This window comes from Zootoca vivipara, chromosome 12 (assembly GCF_965207765.1).
Source record: "Zootoca vivipara chromosome 12, rZooViv2.hap1.1, whole genome shotgun sequence".
NCBI classification, from domain to species: Eukaryota; Metazoa; Chordata; class Lepidosauria; order Squamata; family Lacertidae; genus Zootoca; species Zootoca vivipara.
This window is the reverse complement of record NC_142595.1, coordinates 19,069,178-19,094,734: the sequence shown is the minus strand read 5'-3', so window position 1 is coordinate 19,094,734 and position 25,557 is coordinate 19,069,178. Positions and strand designations below refer to the sequence as shown.

Here is a 25,557-nt window from a genome sequence, read left to right as displayed (position 1 = left end):
ACATGGCCAATGCCCATGGGTTGCAAGTATGGCTTGGCTCACTTGCTTGAGCCATCTGGAGATATTGATCTTGTGGTGTGCCTCTGGCTTAGATGGCATGGTCTTGCCTTGCTGCAATCTGTAAGACAACACATTTTGGCCCCTTGCAGATGATTCTAGAAAATTTCTTAGCTGCATTTTCATTTTTTTAAAAATAAATTTTATTTCTATTTTTCATTATTACAGTTTCCAGAACCACATTTACATTGAAATCAACATTTCCTTCATTCATATCTTACTTTATAATAAAACAATCATTTACGACTTCTTGCCCTTTTCTGGTTTCTTTGATTTCCCCATCATTTCTGCAAATTCTTATATATCCATTTCATTCTCTTTTCCTTTCATTATGCCTTTAATTTATGTTATATTGTTGGATTTACCTTAATCCTGCTAATTTTTTTCCCACATGTTGTTGTTGTTTAGTCGTGTCCGACTCTTCGTGACCCCATGGACCATAGCACGCCATATTTAGTGTTATTTTCCATATACTCCGCAAAAAATTTCCACTCCTTTTTCTCTTTTATTCTACTAGTTAAACCTGCTAGCCCTGCATATTCTAGCATTCTTAGTTGCCAATCCTCCCTGTTAGGGACCTCACTCACCCTCCATTTCTGCAGCAACAAAATCAGAGCTGCAGTATTGACATACATAAATAGGTTTCCCTGACATCTGGGTATTTCTGTCTGTACCATTCCCAAAAGGAATGCCTCTGGGTTTGGGGGGGGGGGGTGGTGGTGGTGGTTTCAAACTTTTTTTTTTATCTCATTGTATATCATTTCCCAATACTCTTTAACTATTTTGCATGTCCATCATGTATGGAAGAATGTTCCTTTTACTTCTTTACATTTCCAACATACATTGATTTTGATTTGCACATCTTAGCTGGTCTACTTGGGGTTAAATACCAATTGTTAACCATTTCCAAACAGATTCAGGTTGGTAGCCATGTTGGTCTGATGCAGTCAAAATAAATAAAAAAATTGTCCAGTAGCACCTTAGAGACCAACTAAGCTTTCGTGTGCATGCACACTTCTTCAGATACCAACTGTTTCATTTTCAAACAGTTCTGTTTCAATGCATAACATGCAGTAAATTTTAAATATTGCTTCCATAATTTCTCCCAGTGGTCAAATTCTATATTATGCCCTATGTCTGTTGCCCAATGAATAATTGATGATTTTAACAACTTGACTTTTGTTTCCCATTCCAATAACATCTTAAACATTCAAGATAATAACTTTTGATTATTTTCTAATAAATTTCTTTTAAATTGTGAGCTTTGGTCTGAAAATCTGTTTTTCTTATCCATTTTGAATCACTCATTTAACTGATAATATTGTAACCAGTCTGTTACCTAGCTACTTATTTCCTCCATAGTCTTCAGTCTAGGTTCCCTTTCTGAAAAATCCAATAAGTCTCTTATGTCGCCTTGTCTATCCATATTACTGCTCTTCAAAATGATTGCGTCTATTGGCGATAACCACAAAGGTGTTTTCCTTTCCAGCAAGTTCTCATACTTCTCCCAAACTTTATATACCTTCTTTCTAACCACATGGTTTGAAAACCTTTTATGTATTTTAGCTTTCCCATAGCACAGATATGCATGCCAGCCGAATTTAGGATCACAACCTTCCAAATGCAATAGATGGGTGTTTTTTTCAATATAATCCATTCCTTTAGCCAACACTGACACGCTGCCTCATAAAACAATTAAATCTGGCAGGGCGAAGCCTCCTCTTTCTTCACTATCTATCAACATGTTATGTTTAATTCTTGGTTTCTTCCCCTGCCAGAAAAATCTAGAGATAGCTTTTGCCATTCTTTGAAGCAGCGTAAAATGTTGACCACTGGGATGGACTGAAATAAAAACTTTTTAGGTAATATATTCATTCATTTTAATGGCTGATATTCTACCCAGTAGGGAAAGTTTCATTCTTCCCCATATTTCCAACTCTTTTAATCTCCTTCCACACCTTTACGTAATTATCTTAAAATAAGTTGAGATTCCTCACAGTCAGCCATATCCCTAAGTACTTCACCTTTTTACATATTCTTAATCCGCTCACCATTTCCAGTTCTTTTTTGAATGGTCATCCATGTTTTTACCAACATCTTAGTTTTTCTGTATTTATTTTAAGGCCCGCCACCTTCCCAAACTTTCTTATATTCTCTAATACCTTAGGAACCCTTTCAAGTGGCTGTTCTACTGTTAATACCACATCACCAGCAAAAGGCTTTAGTTTATAGGATTGTTGTACCACCAAAATTCCTTTAACTTCCCCGTTCTTTCTTATACCCTGTAACATTACTTCCAGCATCAATATAAACAACAGTGGGGATAATGGGCAGCCTTCTCTAGTGCCTTTCATTATTTTACAGTTATCTGAGAGATTATTAATTACAATTATTTTGGGGGATTTTTCCATATAGTTTGCTCTAATTCCTGTTAAGAAGGTATTACCCACTTCCATCTTTTCTAACACCTTGGTCTTAGCTGCATTTTCAATATGGATGAATGGTATTGAGAGTCACAGGGATAAACCACAGGGATACTGATATGAAACATGCTTCTATACCATTTCTCCTTTCCCCTGAAGGTCAGGGCAGTTCATTGCCTAAGTCATTATGAAGACAATCTCATGCGTCGTCATTATTGTGCCATTTTACAGAAGGTAGAATTGAGGCTAAGCATTAGCAACCTCCCCAAGGCCTCCCAGTGAGTGTGCAGCTAAGCAGGGGTTTTGAACCCAATTCTAAGCACCACAAGCTACCAAATGCTGTGTTCCTTGCTGGTCCCCACTGTGCACTGTGTAATGATCCTTACCACTTCAATTTATCATTAGCTCCTGATGAAAATGTTGAACTTTTGATAACCTCTCCCATTTCCTCCCGGCAAAAGCTGAAGTTGTTGATGGTCCACATGTAGGAAAATTTGACCACTTTGATCTGAAGGGGAAAAAGAACAGCAGAAACACAGTTACAAATAGCAAGATGATGGAAAGACAACATACCTTATTCCCAATGATGATACGTTAGACCAGGCATCTCCAAACTATGGCCCTCCAGATGTTTTGGCCTACAACTCCCATGATCCCTAGCTAACAGGACCAGTGGCCGGGGAAGATGGGAATTGTAGTCCAAAACATTTGGAGGGCTGAAGTTTGGGGATGCCTGCGTTAGACCATTAGATGGCTCAAGCAGACCTTAGCAGGGTATCCAGAACATGGAAAGCAGGGCAGCCATTCCTGGGAAACCTGACACTAGCATCACACGGGTCATGGGATTCCCTGCTTTTACACATCAGATTCATCACTGTTAAAGTGGGCAGAACTCGACTTTTACATTTTAGAAAGCATCACACGCTGCCCAAAACACTGGCTCGGGACCATGACAATTTGAACAATTTGAACAAGGCACCAAAGATGCCAGCCAGTATTGCTTTCCGCTAAGATATTCTTTGCCCCTCCCTGGGGCAAACGAAAGGATTCCAAAATGCAGACTTACTTGAGTGTAACACCAGCTCTCAGCAACAGGCCCACTTGACATCTCTGCCGGAGGAGGAGGACTCGGTACCCTTGACATCGCCAGTTTGGAGGTCAGACAGGATTCCACAGGTTAGTTAAAGAAATCTGTGTGTACAAACTTCACCCTGATTAAAGAGGAAGAGGGATATAAAGGTTAGTTAAAACTTCCCTCAGAATAGCATGGGTTCTGGCTAGTTTTCCAGTGCTTCGTTTTTAAAAATTCGTCTTATTACTGGAAAAGGTTAGGCACAGCGGATTAATAATAATAATAATAATAATAATAATAATAATAATACCTTTATTGTCCCCCCCAATCAATCAATCTCACTGCACTCTGTGTGCTTGTCGCACAACACACCAACCCTGAAAGTCAGTTGCACTATATTATTTTCCGTTCAGCACCCTAACAGCCCACGGATAGAAACTGTTTTTTAGCCTGTTGGTACGACTGATTATACATCTATATCTCCTGCCCGAGGGTAGAAGATTAAAGAGGTGCTGGCCGGGGTGTGAATCGTCCCTGAGAATTTTTCTCGCTCTCCTAAGGCAACGATCCCTTGCGATGTCATCTAGCGGGCTCAGGGGACAGCCCATGATATCATGTGCTGTGTTCAACACCCTCTGTAAAGACTTTCTGTCCGTGGTTGTCAAGCCAACGTACTACACTGTGATACAATATGAGAGGACACTTTCTATTGTGGACCCGTAGGAGGGGGTCATAAATTGTTGTTTAACATTGTCCTTTCGCAAGACCCTGAGGAAATGGGAGTCTCTTTTGGGCCTTCCTAACCACCTGACTTATATTGTTTTTCCAAGTGAGGTAAGGTAAACTCCCAGGAATTTAAAGGAAGAGACTCTCTCTCCACACACACACACCCAACAGACAATGGGGCTACTTCCCCTCTCTTCCTCTGAAAGTCCAACACTATCTCCTTTGTCTTGCTAATATTTAGGTGCAAGTTATTCTGTGGGTTAAACCACAGAGCCTAGGGCTTGCCGATCAGGTCAGCAGTTCAAATCCCCTAGACGGGGATCCCAGCAGTTCGAGTCCCAGCTCCTGCCAGCCTAGCAGTTCGAAAGCACTGTAGTTCGAAAGTAGATAAATAGGTACCACTACAGCGGGAAGGTAAACAGTGTTTCCGTGTGCTGCTCTGGTTCGCCAGAAGCAGCTTTGTCATGCTGGCCACATGAACCGGAAGCTGTACGCCGGCTCCCTCGGCCAATAACTCAAGATGAGCGCCGCAACCCCAGAGTCGGTCACGACTGGACCTAATGGTCAGGGGTCCCTTTACCTTTTATTCTCTAGGCACCATGTAGATACTTTTTGAACCCCCCCCCCCAATACGCTGATTCATCTCCACCTGTAATTTCCCCAGCTCTGTTACCTTACTATATTGTAAGGCTTGTATATACACCAAGTTTAATTTGCAGAAGGAAGATAATGCCTCGCAATATTTACTATTTACCTTAATGCCCCACTGTGGGTCACTAGGGACTCAGCTACACTAGTCAAATAAGAGTGTTTTAAATGCATTATAAACATGCAACACCAGATTGTGCTATAGAGCACTAAACATTTCTATGTGATTTTACATAGGGTTTCCCCCCCCCCTTGCTATAACGATTTCTTTTACGACTTATATATAGCGGGGGTTTTCCTGAGCGTAGGTCAGGACTCCTCTTTTATGTATGAGAAATTGAGAAATAGGGAATTACAAAAGCAGAGATGGGATCTGATCTGAATCAAAGCAAACCTTTTAGCTAGTTGAACAAAGTGGCTGTCAAATCATGCACCAAGGATAGGTTTGCAACTTCAAGAGAACCACCTAGCCAAACAAGAATCACGAGCCTAGTGAAAAATATGGACCTCGTTTTTGATCCACAGGAATAAAAGGGGACGAGCAAGAAACAAGGTAAGAGTCGTGGGACAGATACAAGGTCTTCCACCACTCTATATACATAGACAACTATAATTGTTTTATCCCACGCTCGACTTGCGCTTTTTCAAACACAAGCTGACATTTAGCAGTGTTTGAACAATAGGAACCTGGGGCCAAACTACCATCACAAAGAATTCAAAGACTTTCAGTAGCAGCCCTGTGAAGTGTTGGCCTGCATCCAAACAATACAGACCTGGAGACATGAGATGCATTCTTATTCTTTCACACACCCTAAACCTAAAAGTAAGGTATTTCTCAAGGCTCCCCTCCAAAGTCAACTACTGCACCTTTCGTAGCACTTGTACACTGAAACAATATAAACCCTCTTCAGACTCACTCTAGCTAGCTAACACAGGTGCTTCACTAGCTCCAAACTTTGCATCATTAACATTCGAAATAAAGGCACACTGTACATTACTTTAGAGAGATGGCAGTCCTTGCCCCAAGGAGCTTACAATCTGAATTTTGCCAGTATGTGAGGCACCAGATTATGGGGATTGAAGAGACTGGCAAGAACAACAAAAGCTGCGACGTGATGTACAATTATATGAGTCTATGAACCAAGTTGAGAGGTATGTTCAATTACAAATACTGTAAAATTAGCGAACTCTTGCAAATGAGAGGCTGGCTGCTCATTTTTAATTGTCTTTGGAAAACCATTATTCACACAGGCCTTTCTTTGCCAGTCAGCTTTTACGGATGTTTTTGACCCCTGGGTTAGATTAGTGCAATGCGTTATATGGGGGGCTGCCTCTGAAGATAGTTCAGAAACTTCAGCTAGTGCAGAATCCAGCAGCCAGGTGGCCCAGTGAGGCAAGATGCTTTGAACATATTACATCAATCCTGGTTTGATTGCACTGGCTGCCAATTAGTTTCCGGGCCCAATTCAAAGTGCTGGTAACAGCCTATAAAGCCTTAAACGGTCCAGGACTGCAATACTTCGAGGACTGCCTCTTTCCATATTAACGGACCTGGACCCTGCAATCATAATATGAAGCCCTTCTACGTGTGCCTCCTCCACAAGAGGTCCAGAGGGTGACAACATGAGGATGGGCCTTTTCTGCAGTGGCTCCGTTTCTGGCATGCTCTACCCAGAGAGGTTTGGCTGGCGCCTTCATTATACTCCTTCAGGCAAAATCGTTCCTCTTCAAACAGGCCTTTGGCTGATTGACATCTGATGGCCTTTTAAAGGGGAGGGATTATTGACTTGTTTTTGTTTTTATTTTTATTATACATTTTGTGGTTTTTGTTATGTGTTTTGTGTTTGTTTGCATTGTAATTTTATGTTGTGAACCCGCCTGAGATCTACAGATGAAGAGTGGAATGAATGAATGAATGAATGATTGTTGTAGGTTATGTTTTTAGGCTGTGCACCGCCTTGAGATATTGTACCGGTATATGAAAGTGGCTAGCATAAAAACTGTCAATAAATAAATAAGTAAGTGGCTCGCTTACGTTGGGAAGATTATACAGTGGTACCTCGGTTTTCGAACGTCTCGGAAGTCGAACATTTCGGTTTTCGAACGCCGAAAAACCCAGAAGTACTGCTTCGGTTTTCAAACGCTTTTTGGAAGTCGAACGTACCATGCAGCTTCCGTATTGAGTTTACTGTAAGTAAATGCTTCCATAAGTAAATGCTTCGGTTTCTGAATGTTTCAGAAGTCGAACGGACTTCCAGAATGGATTACGTTTGAAAACCGAGGTACCACTGTACCTTAGATTTGCTCCTCAAAGCCTTGCTCACATGCTTTGGTGGAGTAGCTCACATAAAGAAGAATTACAGGTCCTTTTCTTTGTGCACTGTGACTTACTGGTTCCCTCTACAGCCAGCACCATCCCTTTCTCATACTTGCAGAACTATGAGCTACCTGCCCATCCAAAGACAGCTAGCAATCTGGGTCCTCTGGGAGCAGCACAAGGCTCTCTCTCCTCATCCCTTGGGGCTCCCTAACACACTTGACTGCTAACAGCTGGCAAAATGTGTGTATCCACCAGCCCGACAAAATCTAAAATTAAAACAACAACAACAACCAAAACAATCAAAACTGCCACAAACAGCAGAGGTGCAAGAGATAAGCTAAAGAAAATAAAACAGATGTTCTCATAGAATTTGCAGTGGAAGGAAAGAGGAGAAATGAACAGAACTGCTGTTTTTTGTCCACGTTCCAAAAACAACAAACCTTTCTCATATATATATATTTAAAATTGGCACGTTAGTTCCAAGCTCTGATACAATTTTCAGATGCTTTCTACCTTCCAGGGTTCCCAAGATATAAACACATTCTTTATCTATTCTAAGTAGAAAAACTGACACAAACTCCTTAAATAACAGATGTACAACCATCAGCTATCCAAGACAATTGCCTTCCTGTACACTCTGCACTCTCCAGAAGGCTGGTAATAAGATGAATGCTACCTCTACAAAAAATCTTCATGCTAAGTAAGGAATAAGCCTGTTTTCCTACTGCAACAACAGTGTTTTGATATAGCACCCTAGTTTGGGTGTATCAGGCCTCATGCACACAATCTGTTCACACCATCCCGCAAACCTGAACATCAGAGTGTCATTTTCCCTTCTGCTGGGAGCTACCACTGGCAGGTCTTTAATCCAAGCACTTTTCCCACCGCCATGTAGTTCTCAATAGTCATGCCAACAAGCCCCAGCACTACTGGAGCCCCACTTTTATTCACTCATGTCAGCAGCAGTTGCTTTAGCTGCAATGTTTGGGCAGTGCTGGGCAGTGGTCGGAGTGTTGAACAAGGTTTCGGGTGAGCCGAGTTCAAATCCCCTCTCAAGAATAATCCGCGAGGCTCACTGGGTGCCCTCAAACCTCCGCCACTTCCCCTTCCATCTCATCTAAAAGCATTGATATGAGATGAAAATGGGGGGGGGGTAGGCAGAGAAGTACAACTCTGAGCAACCTGATGAAAGAATCGCAGAATCATAGAGCGCTGGAAGGGACGATGAGGGTCATCTAGTCCAACCCAACCCCCTGCAATGCAGGAAACTTTCGCCCATCGTGGGGCTCAAACCCACGACCCTAAGATTAAGAGCAGGCACAGGCAAACTCAGCCCTTCAGATGTTTTGGGACTACAACTCCCATCATCCCTGATCACTGGTCCTGTTAGCTAGGGGGGGGTGGGAGTTGTAGTCCCAAAACATCTGGAGGGCCGAGTTTGCCTATGCCTGATTAAGAGTCTCCTGCTCTACCAACTGAGCTATCCCGGCTGACAGGGTGGGACAAAAATGCAATAATGCCACAGGTGGGCACTCCCTACACACAGAAATCAGGCAACTTGAACTAAGGATGAAAGATTAAAAATTCAGGTAGGTAGCCGTGTTGGTCTGACACAGTCAAAATAAAAAAAAATTAAAAAATTATTTATTAAAAACCACTGCTAAGAAATGACTGTGGTGGGTCAAATTGAAGTTTCAATTTGCCTCTGGAACCAGTGTGGGAAACTTGTAGCCTTCCAGAAGCTGCTGAACTACAACTCCCACCATCCCTCAAAACTGGCCATGCTTGCTGGGGTTGATGGGAGTTGTAGTTCAGTAACAGTGGTACACCAATGGTTCCCCCCATATGTCTTAGAAGACGTGGAGCAATGGTTACTCCAGAATCTGGTGAGCGGAGGCCATGAGGTTTCCATTTTTTAAAGAGCAACACCTAAAAGCTATTCATAGACCTACCTGCCATGTATCTGCCTAATACTGTAACTCTTTTTCCAAGCAGGGGAACAGGCTGCTGGTCTTATAGTGCTTAATTGTAAATGGATCCCTTCTTTTTGTAAAGTAAAGTAAAGTAAAGTAAAGCTGCATGTTTTGAAATCCACGAAATAATACATTTAAACTACACATTTCTAAATTTTCTCTCAAATAAACATTTTAAACTTTTAAAAATACTTTAAAAAAAGAAGTCAAAAACTGTTTCAGAACATATGAGAACTGCAAGCGCCAGTGGATAACTAAGTTCAACACATTGGTCCAAGAGATGCAGGTCAGGTCATACTGGAACAGGCAAATTTCTAATTTCTCAAGCATCCTTAGTTGGAATGCCTGGGGCTTGCGTGACAGGCAACCTATGACCTGATTCTCAGGTGAAATGAAACCACGGTTTAAATAAACATTAACCAAGGCTTATGTCTGAACCCAGCACAGTACCTTAACTACGGTTTGTTCAGGAAAATACAGTGGTACCTCTGGTTAAGAACTTAATTCATTCCGGAGGTCCGTTCTTAACCTGAAACACCCCCTTTTATTATTTATACCCCACCCATCTGGCTGGGTTTTCCCAGCCACTCTGGGCGGCTTCCAACAGAAATATTAAAATACATTAATTTCTTAAAGATTAAAAGTTTCCCTAAACAGATGTCCTCTAAAAGTCTGGTACTGTAGTTATTTTTCTTTTTGACATCTGGTGGGAGGGCGTTCCACAGGGCGGGTGCCACCACCGAGAAAGCCCTCTGCCTGGTTCCCTGTAACTTGGCTTCTCACAGCGAGGGAACCGCCAGAAGGCCCTCGGCATTGGACCTCAGTGTCCGGGCAGAGCGATGGAGGTGGAGACGCTCCTTCAGGTATACTGGACCGAGGCTGTTTAAGGCTTTAAAGGTCAGCACCAACACTTTGAATTGTGCTTGGAAACGTACTGGGAGCCAATGTAGGTTTTTCAGGACCGGTGTTATGTGGTCTCGGCGGCCGCTCCCAGTCACCAGTCTAGCTGCCGCATTCTGGATTAGTTTTAGTTTCCAGGTCACCTTCAAAGGTAGGCCCACATAGAGCGCATTGCAGTAATCCAAGCGAGAGATAACTAGAGCATGCACCACTCTGGCGAGACAGTCCGCGGGCAGGTAGGGTCCCAGCCTGGGTACCAGATGGAGCTGATAAACAGCTGCCCTGGATACAGAATTAACCTGCGCCTCCATGGACAGCTGTGAGTCCAAAATGACTCCCAGGCTGCGCACCTGGTCCTTCACGGGCATAGTGACCCCATTCAGGACCAGGGGGCTAATGGGGGCTCCTGCTGCTGCCACGCCGCTGGAACACAATTTCTGTTCTCATCCTGAAGCAAAGTTATTGACCTAAGGTACTATTTCTGGGTTAGCGGAGTTTGTAACCTGAAGTGTTTGTAACCCGAGGTACCACTGTGAACTATTATTTGTTGCTGGCTTTACTGAACTTGGGGTCGGCTTAGCACATGGCTTAGCACAGGGGTTGGCAAAGTTTTTGTGGCTTGGGCCGGTTCACGGTCCCGCAGATGCCGTAGTGGGCCGAAGTGTGTGTGCGCGCGAATGCATGCGCAAACACTATTTATGGCGCTCCTTCCAGCATGGAGCAGGAGTGTGCAGCTTCCCATTGGCTGCAGGGGCTTCCTGCAGCCAATGAGAAGCAGGTCAGCATCCGTGGAAGGTGGTCCACGCTTTGCTCCGCACCAGTTTAGCGCAGCGCACGGGAGCCGACTGAGCGGGCGGTGGGGGTCCCCAAGCGGGTGGCGGCGGTCCATGGGCCAGTTAAACGACCCCCATGGGTCACTTGTGGCCCATGGGCCTTAGGTTGCCGACCCCTGGCTTAGCACATGCTAACACAGGCTCAACCCATAGCATGTGGTCTGTTTCATCACCCTGCCCAAACAGCACACCAAGTGACAGAGACATTAGGCAAGAGTGGCTGGAAAAGAAAGCCTCTCTCCGTGCTCAGATCCTCTTCACTGGCACTTTCCCTGAAGCCAACATTGCTGCTAACTCTGCAACACACACACCCTTGACAACCACACCTGCACTCCCCCCCACAACATCTGCTGCTAAAGTTTTTTAAGCCGCATGTGTCTCATCCGATTTCCAAGTAACGTTCTTGCGCAAAAGACCTTTGGAGCATCGCGTTTGTGCGCTTCAAACAGGCCGGTGTTCACACCTCTGCAGAATTGGGCAGCTTAACAGGGTTGGGGTTTTACCAGACATTTTAGCAGCTGGAAAAGGTGTGCATTTTAACAGGCAGTAACAGAAATTGTACGGGTCGTAGGGTTAAGATACAGAGGGGCGGCGAATTTCTGTTTTGAAACAAATGCACTTCCCCCAGGTAGCTTAAGGTTCCCAGCAACTTTACGGTTTGATAGCAAAGTACAGAAGAGAGTCTGTTGAGTAAGGGGGGGGAGTAGGGTTCAAAACCTCAGGTTTGGATCCTGAAATTCAAGCCAACTAACAGGTGAAACTACTTAAAGTTTGCATCTTTCAGCAGCAGAGTGCTTACTAAGTGCAAAGCATAAATTCCTTATGGCACCCAATTGTTGGTTGGGGAAAGGGGGGGGGGAAGCATGGTTGTACAGGGGAAGAAAGGGGTTTGAAAAACTAAAAGCTACAAAGGAGTAGGGGCATTTGTTTATTGGAAGAATGGAAGGGGAGAGCAGCTGCTTAATGGCAGCTGCACTGAAGATCGCAGAGATTTCCACACCCTCGCTCTCACAGCCAACTAATAGGAAGGGAAATGGTGACACTGTGAGGCGATGCCAGTCGGTGAGCACAACAGAACTAAGGGATGTAAAGCAGAGAGGCAGCTGAGGGTGGGCAGAGTATGACAAAACAAGCCATAGTTACTTTCGCATTTCACATCACATTATGTTCGTTTATATAATCCAGAGTATGCATGGCTGACAAAGCCCGGTTGGGCAAAACAAGGAATTATCCTGGAATCCTTGTCTTATTTTCTGCATGTGCCATTCTTCCAAGTTTTTCGCCTGATACCTGCATACAAGGAATGCTAGAATTCTTAAAAGCATCTTCACGTGGAACACTAGAAGATTGATATAAGAATTCCACACCGTGGATATTGCCAATATAAGAACTGACTAGATTGTAGTTCCTGATCAGTCTGCTGGACTTTTAATTTCTCATAATATGTTTTTTAATATGATAAATTGGTCTATAGAACCATCTATTTTGATACGATATGTTGAATTGCATTTAAAAAGAATTTATATAGTTACATACAGCCTATTACGTTGCTTGTGTTGTTATCAGTAGTTACTTTTGCCTGCAGAGAATGACGTCTGGTTGGTGCAATAAACAACTGTGTAAATAAGTCCTGGTTTAATTATGTGCAAACCACAACCTGCAGCTTGTGTCTGTCCAAGCAAACCCCCTCTTGCTTGCTTACTCGTGGTAATCCACAGTTTGGCTTCCCTTGGCATTATTATTTATATACCGCCCTATACCCCGAGGTCTCGGGGTGGTTCACAGAATAAAATCAAAATATAAAACCACAAAATATGTAATCAAAATAAAAACAACAACCCAATAATGTTTCCCCCCCCTCCAAAAAAAAGACCTTCACATTTTAAAAGGGCCTAGAAACCAGGCCACTGTAGTTTCCTAAAAATACCAGCTTACATGTAACGTGGAATCCCAGCTCAGAGAAGTGCAGAGACAAAGCTGAAATAGAAAGAATGCCGAAGGCTCAGATTTCAAGTGTGTGGCTTTCTGAAGTCTCTCCCACATTTCCATACATCTGCCTGCATGTTTAATAGTGAGGGCTACTAAGTTTGTCATGTGTTATGTGCCTACTGTGGCTATGAAGGTAACACCACTAGCCTATAAATCTGACTGGATTAGTGTGAACTGTTCCGAGAACATGCTAAGGTTGAAAAATGGTATATATTTTATACAAATATCCCCCAGAGTAGCTGGGGAAACCCTGCCAGATGAATGGGGTAGTAGTAGTAGTAGCAGTAGTAATAGCTCTATAGGTAAAGAGCTACGAACATGAGTTTGACCAAACTGCGGGAGGCAGTGCAAGACAGGAGTGCCTGGCGTGCTATGGTCCATGGGGTCACGAAGAGTCGGACACGACTAAACAACAACAACAGGTAAAGACTGAAGATGCACAGGGAATAATCCCTCTTGATGTCATTATTTTTTGTTACTGCTAGTAGTTTTTACACCCCACTTCTAAAGCAGAAAAGCATTCATAAAGCGACTCACAATACAGCTACGATTATAGATGCATATTTATAACATAAAGTGTAATAAGTACTAAACAATACAGTTGGTAGTATTAAACTAAGTTTTACTCAAAGTAGACCCACTGAAATTAATATATGCAACTTAGCCAAGATTATATGCGATTTGGGCTTTAGAGGCAATCCCCAGAATGTAACAACCCCCCCCCCCAATGCAAATTGCAGGCTTACTGCATTTTCGCAAATAATGGGAAATTCTGAGAGCAAGGAATTCAGATGCTTGAGTCAGGAAGTCTGAAGTGCTGCTGCTGCCTGTGAGTGCCTGGGGGACCGCTCCCTTCTTGCCAATTCCACCTGGCCTGGGGGCGGGGCCTGCACCCACCATCACAGCTATAAAGCCTGCCTGCCTGCGGAGAGGCCTGGGACACTGCTGCTGTTGCTGCATATATTCTCAGCAGCAAGAAATGTTTTTAAATGTCTTATATGTTTGAATGTGTTTAATTTGGGTTTGTTTAATTTTACTTTGTAATTTGTTGTTTTTGGTTTGTATTTTCTTATTGTATTTTTTTATATATAGGTTTTATTTTGTTTTTAAAGGGAGGGGTCAGGGCTGCCTAGGAGTGGGTCCCAGCCAACAAAATGGTTTTGCAAAGTTTTTTACGGATAAAGTCGCTCAGATTCGTAGGGAGGTAGACTCCACTGTGGGAGCAGGGCCGGGGCGGGAGAATGCTGGAGCCCTGTCTAGTCATGTTTCATGGGATCAATTTCAATCTGTTACCTCCGAGGATGTGGACAGGCTGCTTGGACGAGTGAAACCAACCACCTGTCTCCTTGACCCTTGCCCATCCTGGCTAATAAAAGCGAGCCGGGAAGAGCAGGAGCTTCCTGCAGCCAATCAGAAGCTGTGCTTTGGTTTCCAAATGTTTTGGAAGTCGAACATACTTCCAGAACGGATTCCGTTCGACTTCCAAGGTAGAACTGTATTCCATATAACCACCCTGAACTAACCAACTCTCATCTTCTTTCCTAAGCTGCTGCTCCATCTACCAATCCAGCTTCTTGCCCCAAATTACATCCTACACTAAGGATACTTGTCCCAAAGAGGAAGCTGGGCTATCCCGAGTGTCTGGGGAAGGAAAACTAAGGAGGAGACTCAGGACGAGTTTCCATTATATCATATAAAACAAAGATTTGCTAAAAACCGAGAATTGTCAACTGCGTACCCCCATTGCAAACCACACAGAGACACCCACCCACACTGTTAAAACAGAAAAGGGGGGGGTAGTGAATCCCAGCAATGTGCAAAGAAAAGTAAGAAGTAACCAACAGAAGGTGTTAAAAAAAATCCATCACAAAACCGAAAATCTGCACATACCATACACATCTGGCTTAAAGCAAGCTGATAAGAGCATTATCAACACAGTTCTGAATCACCAAGAGAAAATTAAATAGATTTTTCAAAAGGCAACAAAGCTTTCAGAAACACAGCAGATATCGAGATTAGCCTGGCACAGAGAGATTACCCGCCATGCTGCTTCACTCTCTGAAAAGAAGATTTCACACACTACCATGCCAGGGCATCAAATTACTACTTGGAATGAGCCATTAATTTGAATCCTGCTGTGCAGGACTCTCCATAAGCAGAAACTTCCTAGGCTTTTACACACCCTTAGGACACCACAAGATCCATGGAAGCTTGCTGAGACTCTGAGATGAGGGAAGGGAAGCCTGTGCAGGCTCAGGCATACCTCCCACTCCCACTAACTGCCTGGTGGGGGGTGGCAAGAGCAGCAAGAACCCAACAGGGGTTGGAAATGGGCAGCTGAAATCAAGCTTACAGGCTCCTGAAATTTCCCCCAAGTCCCAACAATAATAGGGATTCGGACTCCAATTTCAACTCCTAACGACCCGCTAGGCAGGACCAACCAAGAACTAATGTGTGAACTTATGGTAGACACACAAAGCCAATTTGAGATGCTGACATTCGCCTGAGTGAGGCCAAAATGCAAAGCAGGTGGATTCTTCCTGGATTTGATTATATCGAGAAGCGGTGTTGGGGAGCGGATTGAATGCCAGACTAGGATCTGGGAGACAAGGGTTCAAATTCCCACTCGGCTAGGAAGCCCACTTGGCGGCCTTGGGCCACACACACACACTCTCTCAGCCAAACAGGAGAAAACAGGAGTAGGGAGAACTAAGCATGCCAACTGGAGCTCCTTGCTAGAGACACAAATGTAATACATAAATCAGGCATAGGCAACCTTGGCTCTCCAGATGTTTTGGAACTACAACTCCCATGATCCCTAGCTAACAGGGCCAGTGGTCAGGGATCATGGGAGTTGTAGTTCCAAAACATCTGGAGAGCCAAGGTTGCCTGTGCCTGACATAAAGGATAGATCCTGTAGAACAGGAATTGTGACTGCTCTCAGAAATTTCTGGCAGGGTCCTTGCTACTCCCTAAACTTGCATAAGATAACAATTGCAGACACAAAAGTACAAAGCAAAGCCTAACGTTGAAACTAGTTCTGGGACTCAAATTAAGACCTGCTGCCAGCAGGATAATAAAAAAATCTCGTGCAAATGTCCAGAATTCCTCCGGATTACAGAAGGGGCTATGGCGTGGCTTGCTTTGCATGATCTCAGGAAAAGCACTGATTATGTCAGTGGTGAACACTCCCACTCCCAGGCCAGTGTGAATACCATGGCTCTAGAGGACTGTACAGTAGAGACGACCCTGGAAGGAATAAGCCCCCCTCATCTGTTCCATTAGCACTTTTGTCAAATTTGGGTGGGTGAGATGCACTAGGAAGCTGGAAGGGAGATGTGGTTTTAGGGACTAGCAACAGGTTGTATGAGAAGGCTAACAATCTGAACAGAGGAGGGAGCAGTGGAAGATGGCCCATTAGGACAAATGGAAGTCTACTCTCAGCCAGTCTGCTTACTTACCATCAGCCTAAGCTTCTTCCACTTTAGTTTCAGTACTGGCCTTGTAGAACTTGGCAAGGAAGAGGATGGCAACCCAATGAATTAGTTGGATCTGTTGCCATCCGTTCTGGCTCCACTTACTGTTGTCTTCTGGCCTACCAGCCCCAACTGGAACCAACCACCACTAAGAGAGAGTTACCGGTATATCTAAAAGTCTGTAAGATTTTTGCATTTGATCGCAATGTTATTAAAGACTTGCCTGGCTTTTGGAGTTTCTTTTTTAACTGAAGCCCATGATGTAAAAAAGAGAGAAAGAAATTCTCAAGGTGTCTAAGTCAGGCTTCCATTAAGATGTGCAAGCACTTGTTAGGAGGACACTGTGGCTCTCCCAGGCAGAAGGAAGCATTAGACTGACTCCACTATCCAAGTAAGCAGAACTGGGGGGAAAAATATGTCCAAACCCTGGGCACCAACCAGCATCTAGTGGCTAGGGGAATTTCACCATCCCGACCAAACTGCTGTTGCACTATGTGGGTGGACACTTCTGGCAGACGTTTGCTTTGCTTTGCTTCCTTTGCAAATTGAGAGCTGGCCTCCTGCTAATATTTCTGACACGGCCCTCAGTGCTGCACACAGATCACAGCCATGACTTATATCCTAACTATTTCACAGAAGCTCTCCAATGAATTTCCCCCTGGTGGTTCATTTCCCTTCTTCAATTACGTGGTCACCTATTTCAGGCTGAAGATCGCAATATGGCAAGGCTGAAAACAACAACAGAGATGTTTGATCGCTAGGTTCCCAAGAATGTGTTGCTGACATCCAGGAATTTGGACTATTGCTTCAGGTTCTGGTTGTTTTATTGCTTAGAAGAATTTTTTTTATTAAAAGTGATTCCTAAATTCCCAAAGGCAGAGGGAAAGAAAAGCCCTTGCTCACTAGAATGCCTAGAAATTTGAACAAATGAAAATTCAAAGGAAAAGCTGAATTTCTCCACCCACACCCCAAAAAATGCTTATACATTTTTTCAGTTTCTAATCAGGGTCCACAAATGCACTTGTAAGCAGCAAGCATCTCTTTTACTTGCGGAGAGAACTGACCAACTGACCGACAAACATATCTACATGCTTCTAGCTACCATCCCAAACATACCAAACAATCCATCGTATACAGCCAGGCCCTACGTTACAACCGCATCTGTTCCAACTCTACAGACAGAGAATCTCACCTAAGAGATCTACAGCAAACCTTTTTAGAACTAAAATATCCACCTGATGAAGTTAAACAACAGATCAACAGAGCCAGACTGATACCTAGAGAGAACCTGCTGCAAGACAGACCCCAAAAAGAAAATAACAGAACACCACTAGTCATCACATACAGCTCCCAAGTTAAAACAGTACAACGCATCATCAGAGATCTACAGCCTCTCCTGGACAATGACAGCTCCCTTTCTCAAGCTCTGGGAGGAAGACCTTTCATTGCCTACAGACAGCCACCCAATCTTAAACAACTCCTCACCCACAATAATACAACCACCAGACTTAACATGGACACTGGTACCAGAGCCTGCAATAAACCCAGATGCCAACTTTGCTGCCACATACACCCGGACAACATCATTACTGGCCCCAGCAACATCCAACATACCATCTCAGGACTATTTAATTGCTCATCTTCTAACATTGTGTATGCCATCAAATGCCAACAGTGCCCTTCAGCTCTCTATATTGGACAAACAGGCCAAACCCTACGCCAAAGGATAAATGGACATAAATCTGACATCAGGAACCAGAAGACAGAAAAACCAGTAGGAGAACACTTCAATCTCCCAGGACATTCTATACAAGATCTCAAAGTAGCTGTCTTACTACAAAAGAATTTCAGAAATAGACTGGAAAGAGAAGTTGCTGAATTACAACTTATCACCAAGCTCAAAACCATGGAGGGACCTGGTTTGAACAGAGATATCGGATTCTTATCTCATTATACATGATAAGCGATCTTCAGCCATCTCAACCCTTGCTTTTTCATGCAAAACCATTTGCAGTCGTTTTCGGTCATCAACAGCTATCAGTCAGTCAATCACCCACTTCCACCACCCTTCTGAGTGATCCCCCCTCCCCTCCCCATCCCCACCCCCTCCCCACCCCTTCTCTACATAAGTGCCTGGGGACTTCTATTTCACTGTATCTGAAGAAGTGTGCATGCACACGAAAGCTCATACCAAAATAAAAACTTAGTTGGTCTTTAAGGTGCTACTGAAGGAATTTTTTTTATTTTACCTCGACCCAGACCAACACGGCTACCTACCTGTTGCGGAGACAAAGTCTGTGATGAGAGCAAACTGAGCGATGAGCAGCAGAAGCTCATCTCGAATCTCACAGTGGTCTTCAGAGACAACTGGAAGTAGCAAAATTTCTAGCTGGTCCAAACGCTTTCAAAGGCCAGCAGAACTGCAGGGAGCAACCTCCATGCCTCCCCTGAGCAAGGGCAGACAGAATTGACAGCAACCACAAATTTTGGTTTTCTGTTTCACTGCAATTTATAAACTACCTTCAATGCAAACCTTATACTGAGCAAAAAAGAGAGCATATAATACTTAGGGTACAGTAAAAAAGGTAAGGGTATAGTATTGCCCTACTGACAAACTCTGATCGATATAAAACACAGAAACGACTATTAATAATACTGGAGGACTTCAACAACGCTCAAATTAGTTGGGTAAATGCAATTCTGGATCATGAAAAGAGACACAAAAATGTCCAGGCAAAACAAACAACCGTGCCTTGGAACAAAGTCAAGAAACCGACAAGGAGAAGACGTGTTAAGGTAAAAGGAAGCTGAAAGGTATAATTAAGAGGATCGAATCTCTGCAGGAAGCTTAGAGGTTATTTACAAACAACCCTAATCAAGACTTAAACGGCATAGAAAAGAAAATACACAAACAAGCCCAAAAGTATGCCAGTTAAGTACCGTAGATGAATGGATAGAAGGTTGCTTTATTGTATATATCAGGCATGTCCAACAGGTAGATCATGATCTACCGGTAGATCACTGGACGTTTGCGGTAGATCACTGGTAGATCATTGGCTCCCCCCAAAGTTGAACAACTGTGGCTCCCCTAAAAAAAGCTCAACATTTTACCTCCACCCTGAAAAAACTCAGCAACTTTGACCTGAACCCCAAAAGGGGGTAGATCACTGCCAGTTTTTAACTTTGTGAGTAGATCACAGTCTCTTGGGAGTTGGCCACCCCTGGTATATATGAAGAATTTTTTTAAAAGAATTTTTTCAAGTAGAACTTCTGGCAAACCAGATGAGAATTGATAATAAGGAAGTTATCGAAGGTGTAAATGGGGCAAAGCTATATAAAACACTAAAAAGCAAAAACAAAAAAACCCTTTAAATTCTTGAAAAGCAGGAAACCAGTCAGAGGCAGCAAAAGTGTTAAATGAGAAAAAGTGTGAAAGGGAAAAATAAAGGAAGATGAGGATATTTAGGCTGTGTACATACTGCTGTTTGCATATACAGGGTGAGTCTTTTAAAAGAGGCCCCGTAGAACGTGTGTACTCTGTATCCACGGGGCCTCTTTTAAAGGTCTCACCCTGTATTATGCTCCCACCGTTGGTTTCGAAGCAGTGTCCGCACGATGTTAACCACAATCCATCCTGTATCTATTTCATTGTTTCTTATGAAATACTGAGTTTTGATGTTCCCCCACAAATCACCTTGGTTCCGAATTGAAAAAAGAATCACCTACTTGCCTTTTAAACCAGTGATAGGTACACAGTCCCCTTTTCTCAACTCAGGCTGAAGCTGGGTTGGGGGGTGAATGCATCACAATGCATTATTTCATAAGAAACTGCAGGTATGAATTGCAACTAATGTTATGCGCACACCAATTCCCAAATCAGCAGCAGAAACGTACTGCATGCAGAGTAAACAGGTGTGTGTACAGAGCCATGGGCTATATTCAGACAATCATTTATTTGACTCATAAAGGGGAGATATGAACGAGCTTTTTGGCCATGCCGTTGGCCCCTTCGCTTCCCTCTTTGTGCAAGGAAACCAGAAAGTCTTCCATTATACATAGTTTCGCCGTTCATCCAAACTGGGAAAAGATGGTTAATGGCCAGAATATGAAGCCAACTTTGAAACTGTGCCTTCATAGGCTGGCTTGTTCTTCAACAGCTAACAACTGTTTCCCAGATTCAGGTAGATAGCCGTGTTGGTCTGTCGCAGTCGAAATAAAAAATAAAAAATTGTCCAGTAGCACCTTAGAGACCAACTAAGTTTGTTCTGGGTATAAGCTTTTGTGTGCAGGTGGTGCTGTGGTTAAACCACTGAGCCTAGGGCTTGCTGATCAGAAGGTCGGCGGTTCGAATCCCTGTGACGGGGAGAGCTCCCGTTGCTTGGTCCCAGCTCCTGCCAACCTAGCAGTTCGAAAGCACGTCAAAATGCAAGTAGATAAATAGGAACCGCTACAGCGGGAAGGTAAACGGCGTTTCCATGTGCTGCTCTGGTTCGCCAGAAGTGGCTTTGTCATGCTGGCCACATGACCTGGAAGCTATATGCTGGCTCCCTCGGCCAATAATGCGAGATGAGCGCGCAACCCCAGAGTTGGTCACGACTGGACCTAATGGTCAGGGGTCCCTTTACCTTTACCCTTTTTATACAAAAGCTTATACCCAGAACAAACTTAGTTGGTCTCCAAGGTGCTACTGGACAATTTTTTTTATTTATTTCAACTGTTTCCCAGTTTAGATGAAACGGGAAACTACAGATCACAGAAGGTTTCCTGGTTTGCTTGCTTCCCCGCAATGAAAGGAAGCTCTGAAAGGAAGCATGCACCCCCATAATGCTTGTTCATATCTTGGCTCATTAAGATATTATTGTCCAAATTAGTCCATTATGTGCACTATGCTGGCAGCTGAGTCATAAAAATAGTATCCTGAAACTAGAAAATGTACAAAAAAGAGGTTTTTTTAAATCCAGAAAACGTGACCCTGGGAGCACATGAAAGAAGTATATAAAACCATAAAGAACAGAAATTCCTCTTTTCCAAAATACCCAAACTCTGGATCCTTCCAATGAAGGTTCACAATAAATGGAAGTCCTACTTCATCCTGAATTAATGTATGGAATTTAGTGCCACAAAATCCAGTGATGACCACGAGATAAGGTGGCTTTAAAACAGATTAACAGACAACAGGCGTCTCGAAAGCTACATAGAACTGTGATGTTCAAAGGCGTTATACATCCAACAACCAGAGGCTGGAGATGGGAGTAAGCATAGTAATGTCCACCATGCCCTGCTTGTTACCGGTAACTTCCTAAGGGCACCTAGCTGCCGCACGTAGAAACAGGGATCCTTAGGTCAGATCCAGAAGCGTAGTATTTTATGTCCTTACACTTAAGCTAGTTGCGAGCGTTAGCCGTGTACTCCTAGGTTTATTTATACAGTAGTGATCTGCTCCGACACCAGGAAAAACAAACTTTGATGCTTCATTTTGCCCTGAATGTTCTGCTGTGAGCTGTTCCTTAAAAGCTCAGTCAAACTCTCCTCGTCCACTTCCTACCCATGATCCTTTAATTGGTGGTGTCAGTGATTTTATCTAGAGCTCATATGGGCAGTTTTGTATGCTGGAAGCATGCTTCTCTCTGAATAGTTTTCCTTGTCGTATTTCTTTCAGATCCTACTATTCTGAAGCCTATCTACATATCAGAGCAATCCGTGAAGTACTGTATTTCCACGAGCAATTTTTTGGGGGAGGGGAAGGGGGTTAAAAACAAACATGTGATCCTTCGCTTTCATTCTCAAGCACAGAGAGACCGGTCACATTCTGAATGATCAGTCTGATCACAGACAGATCAGTTTGCTAGGATTTTTATTTCCTTTGCAACACAGGATTGATGAAAATAAGAGTTTGTACGAATATGTGTAGAGTACCTTTTCTTTGGTACTGAGTAGCCACAGAAGACTGGTGGAGTGGCTGGAATTCTGGATTAGGGAGCATTTTTATTCTATTCATTTCTAAACTGAAAACTAAAACAGTAAGTGTGTCTATGCGGTAAACAAAATCTCAGTTAAAACCAAAACGTAATGAATGAAATCAAAGAGTATGACTACAATGTTGAGGTGGTGTACACAAAGAAAAACAGAGAGTTAAATTCTAGATGGGTCTCAGAATACAGTGATACCTCGGTTTTCGAACGTAATTCATTCTGGAAGACTGTTCGACTTCCAAAACATTCGAAAACCGAAACCTCAATAGCTGGCAGCTAGGCCTCTGGATCTTGCACTCAGCGGAAGCCACGTACAGTGGAACCTCGGTTTATGAACACCTCGGTTTATGAACGCTTCAGTTTAAGTACTCCGCGGACCCGTCTGGAACGGATTAATCCACTTTCCATTACTTTCAATGGGAAAGTTCGCTTCAGTTTATGAACGCTTCAGTTTAAGTACTCTGGAACGGATTAATCCACTTTCCATTACTTTCAATGGAAAAGTTCGCTTCAGTTTATGAACGCTTCAGTTTATGAACAGACTTCCGGAACCAATTGTGTTCATAAACCGAGGTACCACTGTACTATGTTTGACTTCTGAGGCTTGTTTGAAAACTGAAGCATTTACTTTTGGGTTTCCAGCGTTCGAAAACCGAAACGTTTGACTCCCGAGACATTCGAAAACCGAGGTACCACTGTATCTGTCTTATTTCCCCGCTCCCCAGTAGTCATGGGGCCTTTTTTATTCTTGGCTTTTAATGGCTAGACAGTCATAATCACAGGTTTCAGGAAGAGAGAGGGGGGCTAATATATGTCTAAGATAGAACCAGCAGGGCAACCAGATCCACCAAGTTCTCTCTCCAGGTTTTTACTGAGCACTCTGTTTTATTTGGTGGGGAAACAAGTTTGACAGTTGCGCACAAAGTGCTGGTGACTCTGCTTTAACTCTGAGCCAACTCTGGATTTCTCCAGAGGCGAGGGCTGTTGTTTTGCATCTCGGAGTCCAGAATACTGACAGAACATGGGACAAGGCAGCTTACACAAGGGGGTGGTGAGGCAGCTTGACTTTCTACTCTTAACTTCTGTGGCTTGGCAGGCAACCACATACCTTCCGGCCTGTCCCCCTGGCTTCTTCTTCTTCTTTTTAAACAAACATCTGGTGTCCAAATTGTTTATCAAATACCTGCCTTAAAGCCTCTGTGCATTGCAAGCCCTGTCCAAAATTTACAGCTTGTTCCCCGAGAGTAGATGTCAGCATAGCTAAGGAGAAGGGGGACGAAAACACCTCAACAAATGAATCCTAAGCAGAGGTCAAAGTTTCTCTGGCCAACTTCTAGCAGGGAGAGAAGACTGGGACAGAGGTAAGTTCTCCCTCTCCCTGCGGTTGTTTATTATTTCAATTTAGATCCTGCCTTTCTGCACATAGCACTCAAGGCAGCTCTCAGTAATAAAAATATAAAAAACAATTTTTGAAGTCAATAACAATTTCTGTAAAAGTGAATCACCAATAAAATGAAAAAGAGCAGATAAAACCAATTCTCTCTACTCCTGCATGCCTCAGATTCCATTTTTTCTCTCGAGAACATGCGGCAACACAACATTTGAATTGCCAAGAGCACTGTTCGCTACGCTGCCGAGGCATATCAGAGATGGGGTGAAGCCATTTCAGCAGCACAGTCCCTTCTCCCCTAAAGTAAAACAGTTTATGCTAGAAGGAGGACGACTATCAGCACAATCCTAACCATGTCTATTCAGAAATAAATTCTAATGAATTCAATGCGGCTTAACCTCATCAAGTGGGGTTGGAACTGCAGCGTAATCAGTAGTTTGTGGCTAACTACAGTACTTTGTCACCGATGTTATAAACTCAGATCTATAATCTAATTACCAAATGGCACCTTAAACCTAGGCTGTGGTCGCCACAATGGAATGAATGTCTAGGCACTGTTTCCCCTGGGTGGTGGTGGTTATTATTTCCATTTCTATACTGCTTTATATTATAAAGAACAAAATTTCAAAGAGGTGTACCACACATTAAAACATCAAATAAAGCAGGCATGTCCAACAGGTAGATCGTGATCTACCGGTAGATCACTGGACGTCTGTGGTAGATCACCGGTAGATCAGTGGCTCCCCCCAAAGAAGCTAAAAAAACTTTGGCTCCCCTAAAAAAGCACATCTTTGCCCTGCATCCCTAAAATGACCTGAACCACCAAAAACAGGGCTTTCCTTCCTAAAAGAACGTTCAATGTTTCTTTCCTAAAGAAGCTCAACAACTTTTACATGACCCCCCCCCCAACATGGGCCTTCCTCTTTCCTAAAAAAAACACACAACAACTTTGACCTGAACCTGACCAAAAGGGGGGAGATCACTCCCAGTTTTTAACTGTGAGTAGATCGCAGTCTCTTGGAAGTTGGCCACCCCTGAAATAAAGCAATCCAGAATAAAACAAACTCAAGCTTCAAGGAAAGTATTTCAGATCCTTCTCTAAGTTTTTGCTTTCCCCAGTTGCCAACCTGGCATCCAGAGATCTCCACATGGTCGCAACTGGACCTGCGCCAGTTGCAAAACGCACCTGACGCCTGGCTAATTTCGAACACTGTCTGTCATCCTTCAACACAGGGTGCTCAGAAGCAATGGCATACCTTTCCAAGTCCTGGTTTTAATTCCTCCGACACATTTAGCTCCCACACCTCTTCAAAACTATTTACAAACTTAAAAAAAGCACCAGCAGTGTAATCCACAATTCTAAAACTAGCAGAGCCAGCAGCCCTATTTAGTCATTACTCACAGAAACAGGCAAGACAAGCAGGGCTACACTTTTAGCCCCACATCTGCTGTCATGTGGTGCCTTCCAACTTCCCACAAATTCAGAGCAAACCTTTAAGAAATCCTTCCAAATGTTCAGGGTAAATGTCTGCAGCGGGGCATGTTGCAGTGGACTTACAAAAGCTGGAAGAAGCTGCTGGCAGGGGGCTAAATAAAGGCAAAGCCCAGCAGTCCCTTTGTGCCCTTGTTGTCCCATCATGTGAGTACTGACTGAACGGGGCTGCTTAAAACAAACTGTACAATTACAACTCGGACTTTAAAAGCCTGAATCTTCAGAATGAATTTTCTGGGCACACATTCTACAGCACTGGGACTATGGCAGAGCAGACTCTGCCCCC

At 43.5% G+C, this 25,557-nt stretch overlaps 1 protein-coding gene across 3 annotated transcripts in view; it reads right to left on the bottom strand.

Annotated features, from left to right (window-relative positions):
• SPOP (speckle type BTB/POZ protein) overlaps positions 1-25,557 on the bottom strand; it is a 55,913-nt gene that overhangs the window by 13,608 nt on the left and 16,748 nt on the right. For 2 of the 3 annotated variants that reach the window (XM_035134910.3, XM_035134911.3), the window contains exons 2-3: positions 3,547-3,691; positions 2,867-2,988 (exon numbers count right to left, since the gene is read on the bottom strand). In XM_035134910.3, coding sequence (XP_034990801.1) covers positions 2,867-2,988; positions 3,547-3,624 — 200 coding nt within the window. In that variant the 5' untranslated portion in view covers positions 3,625-3,691. Of the gene's footprint in view, positions 1-2,866; positions 2,989-3,546; positions 3,692-6,961; positions 7,117-25,557 lie in introns of those variants that run through there. The other variant, XM_035134912.3, reaches the window with a different exon arrangement.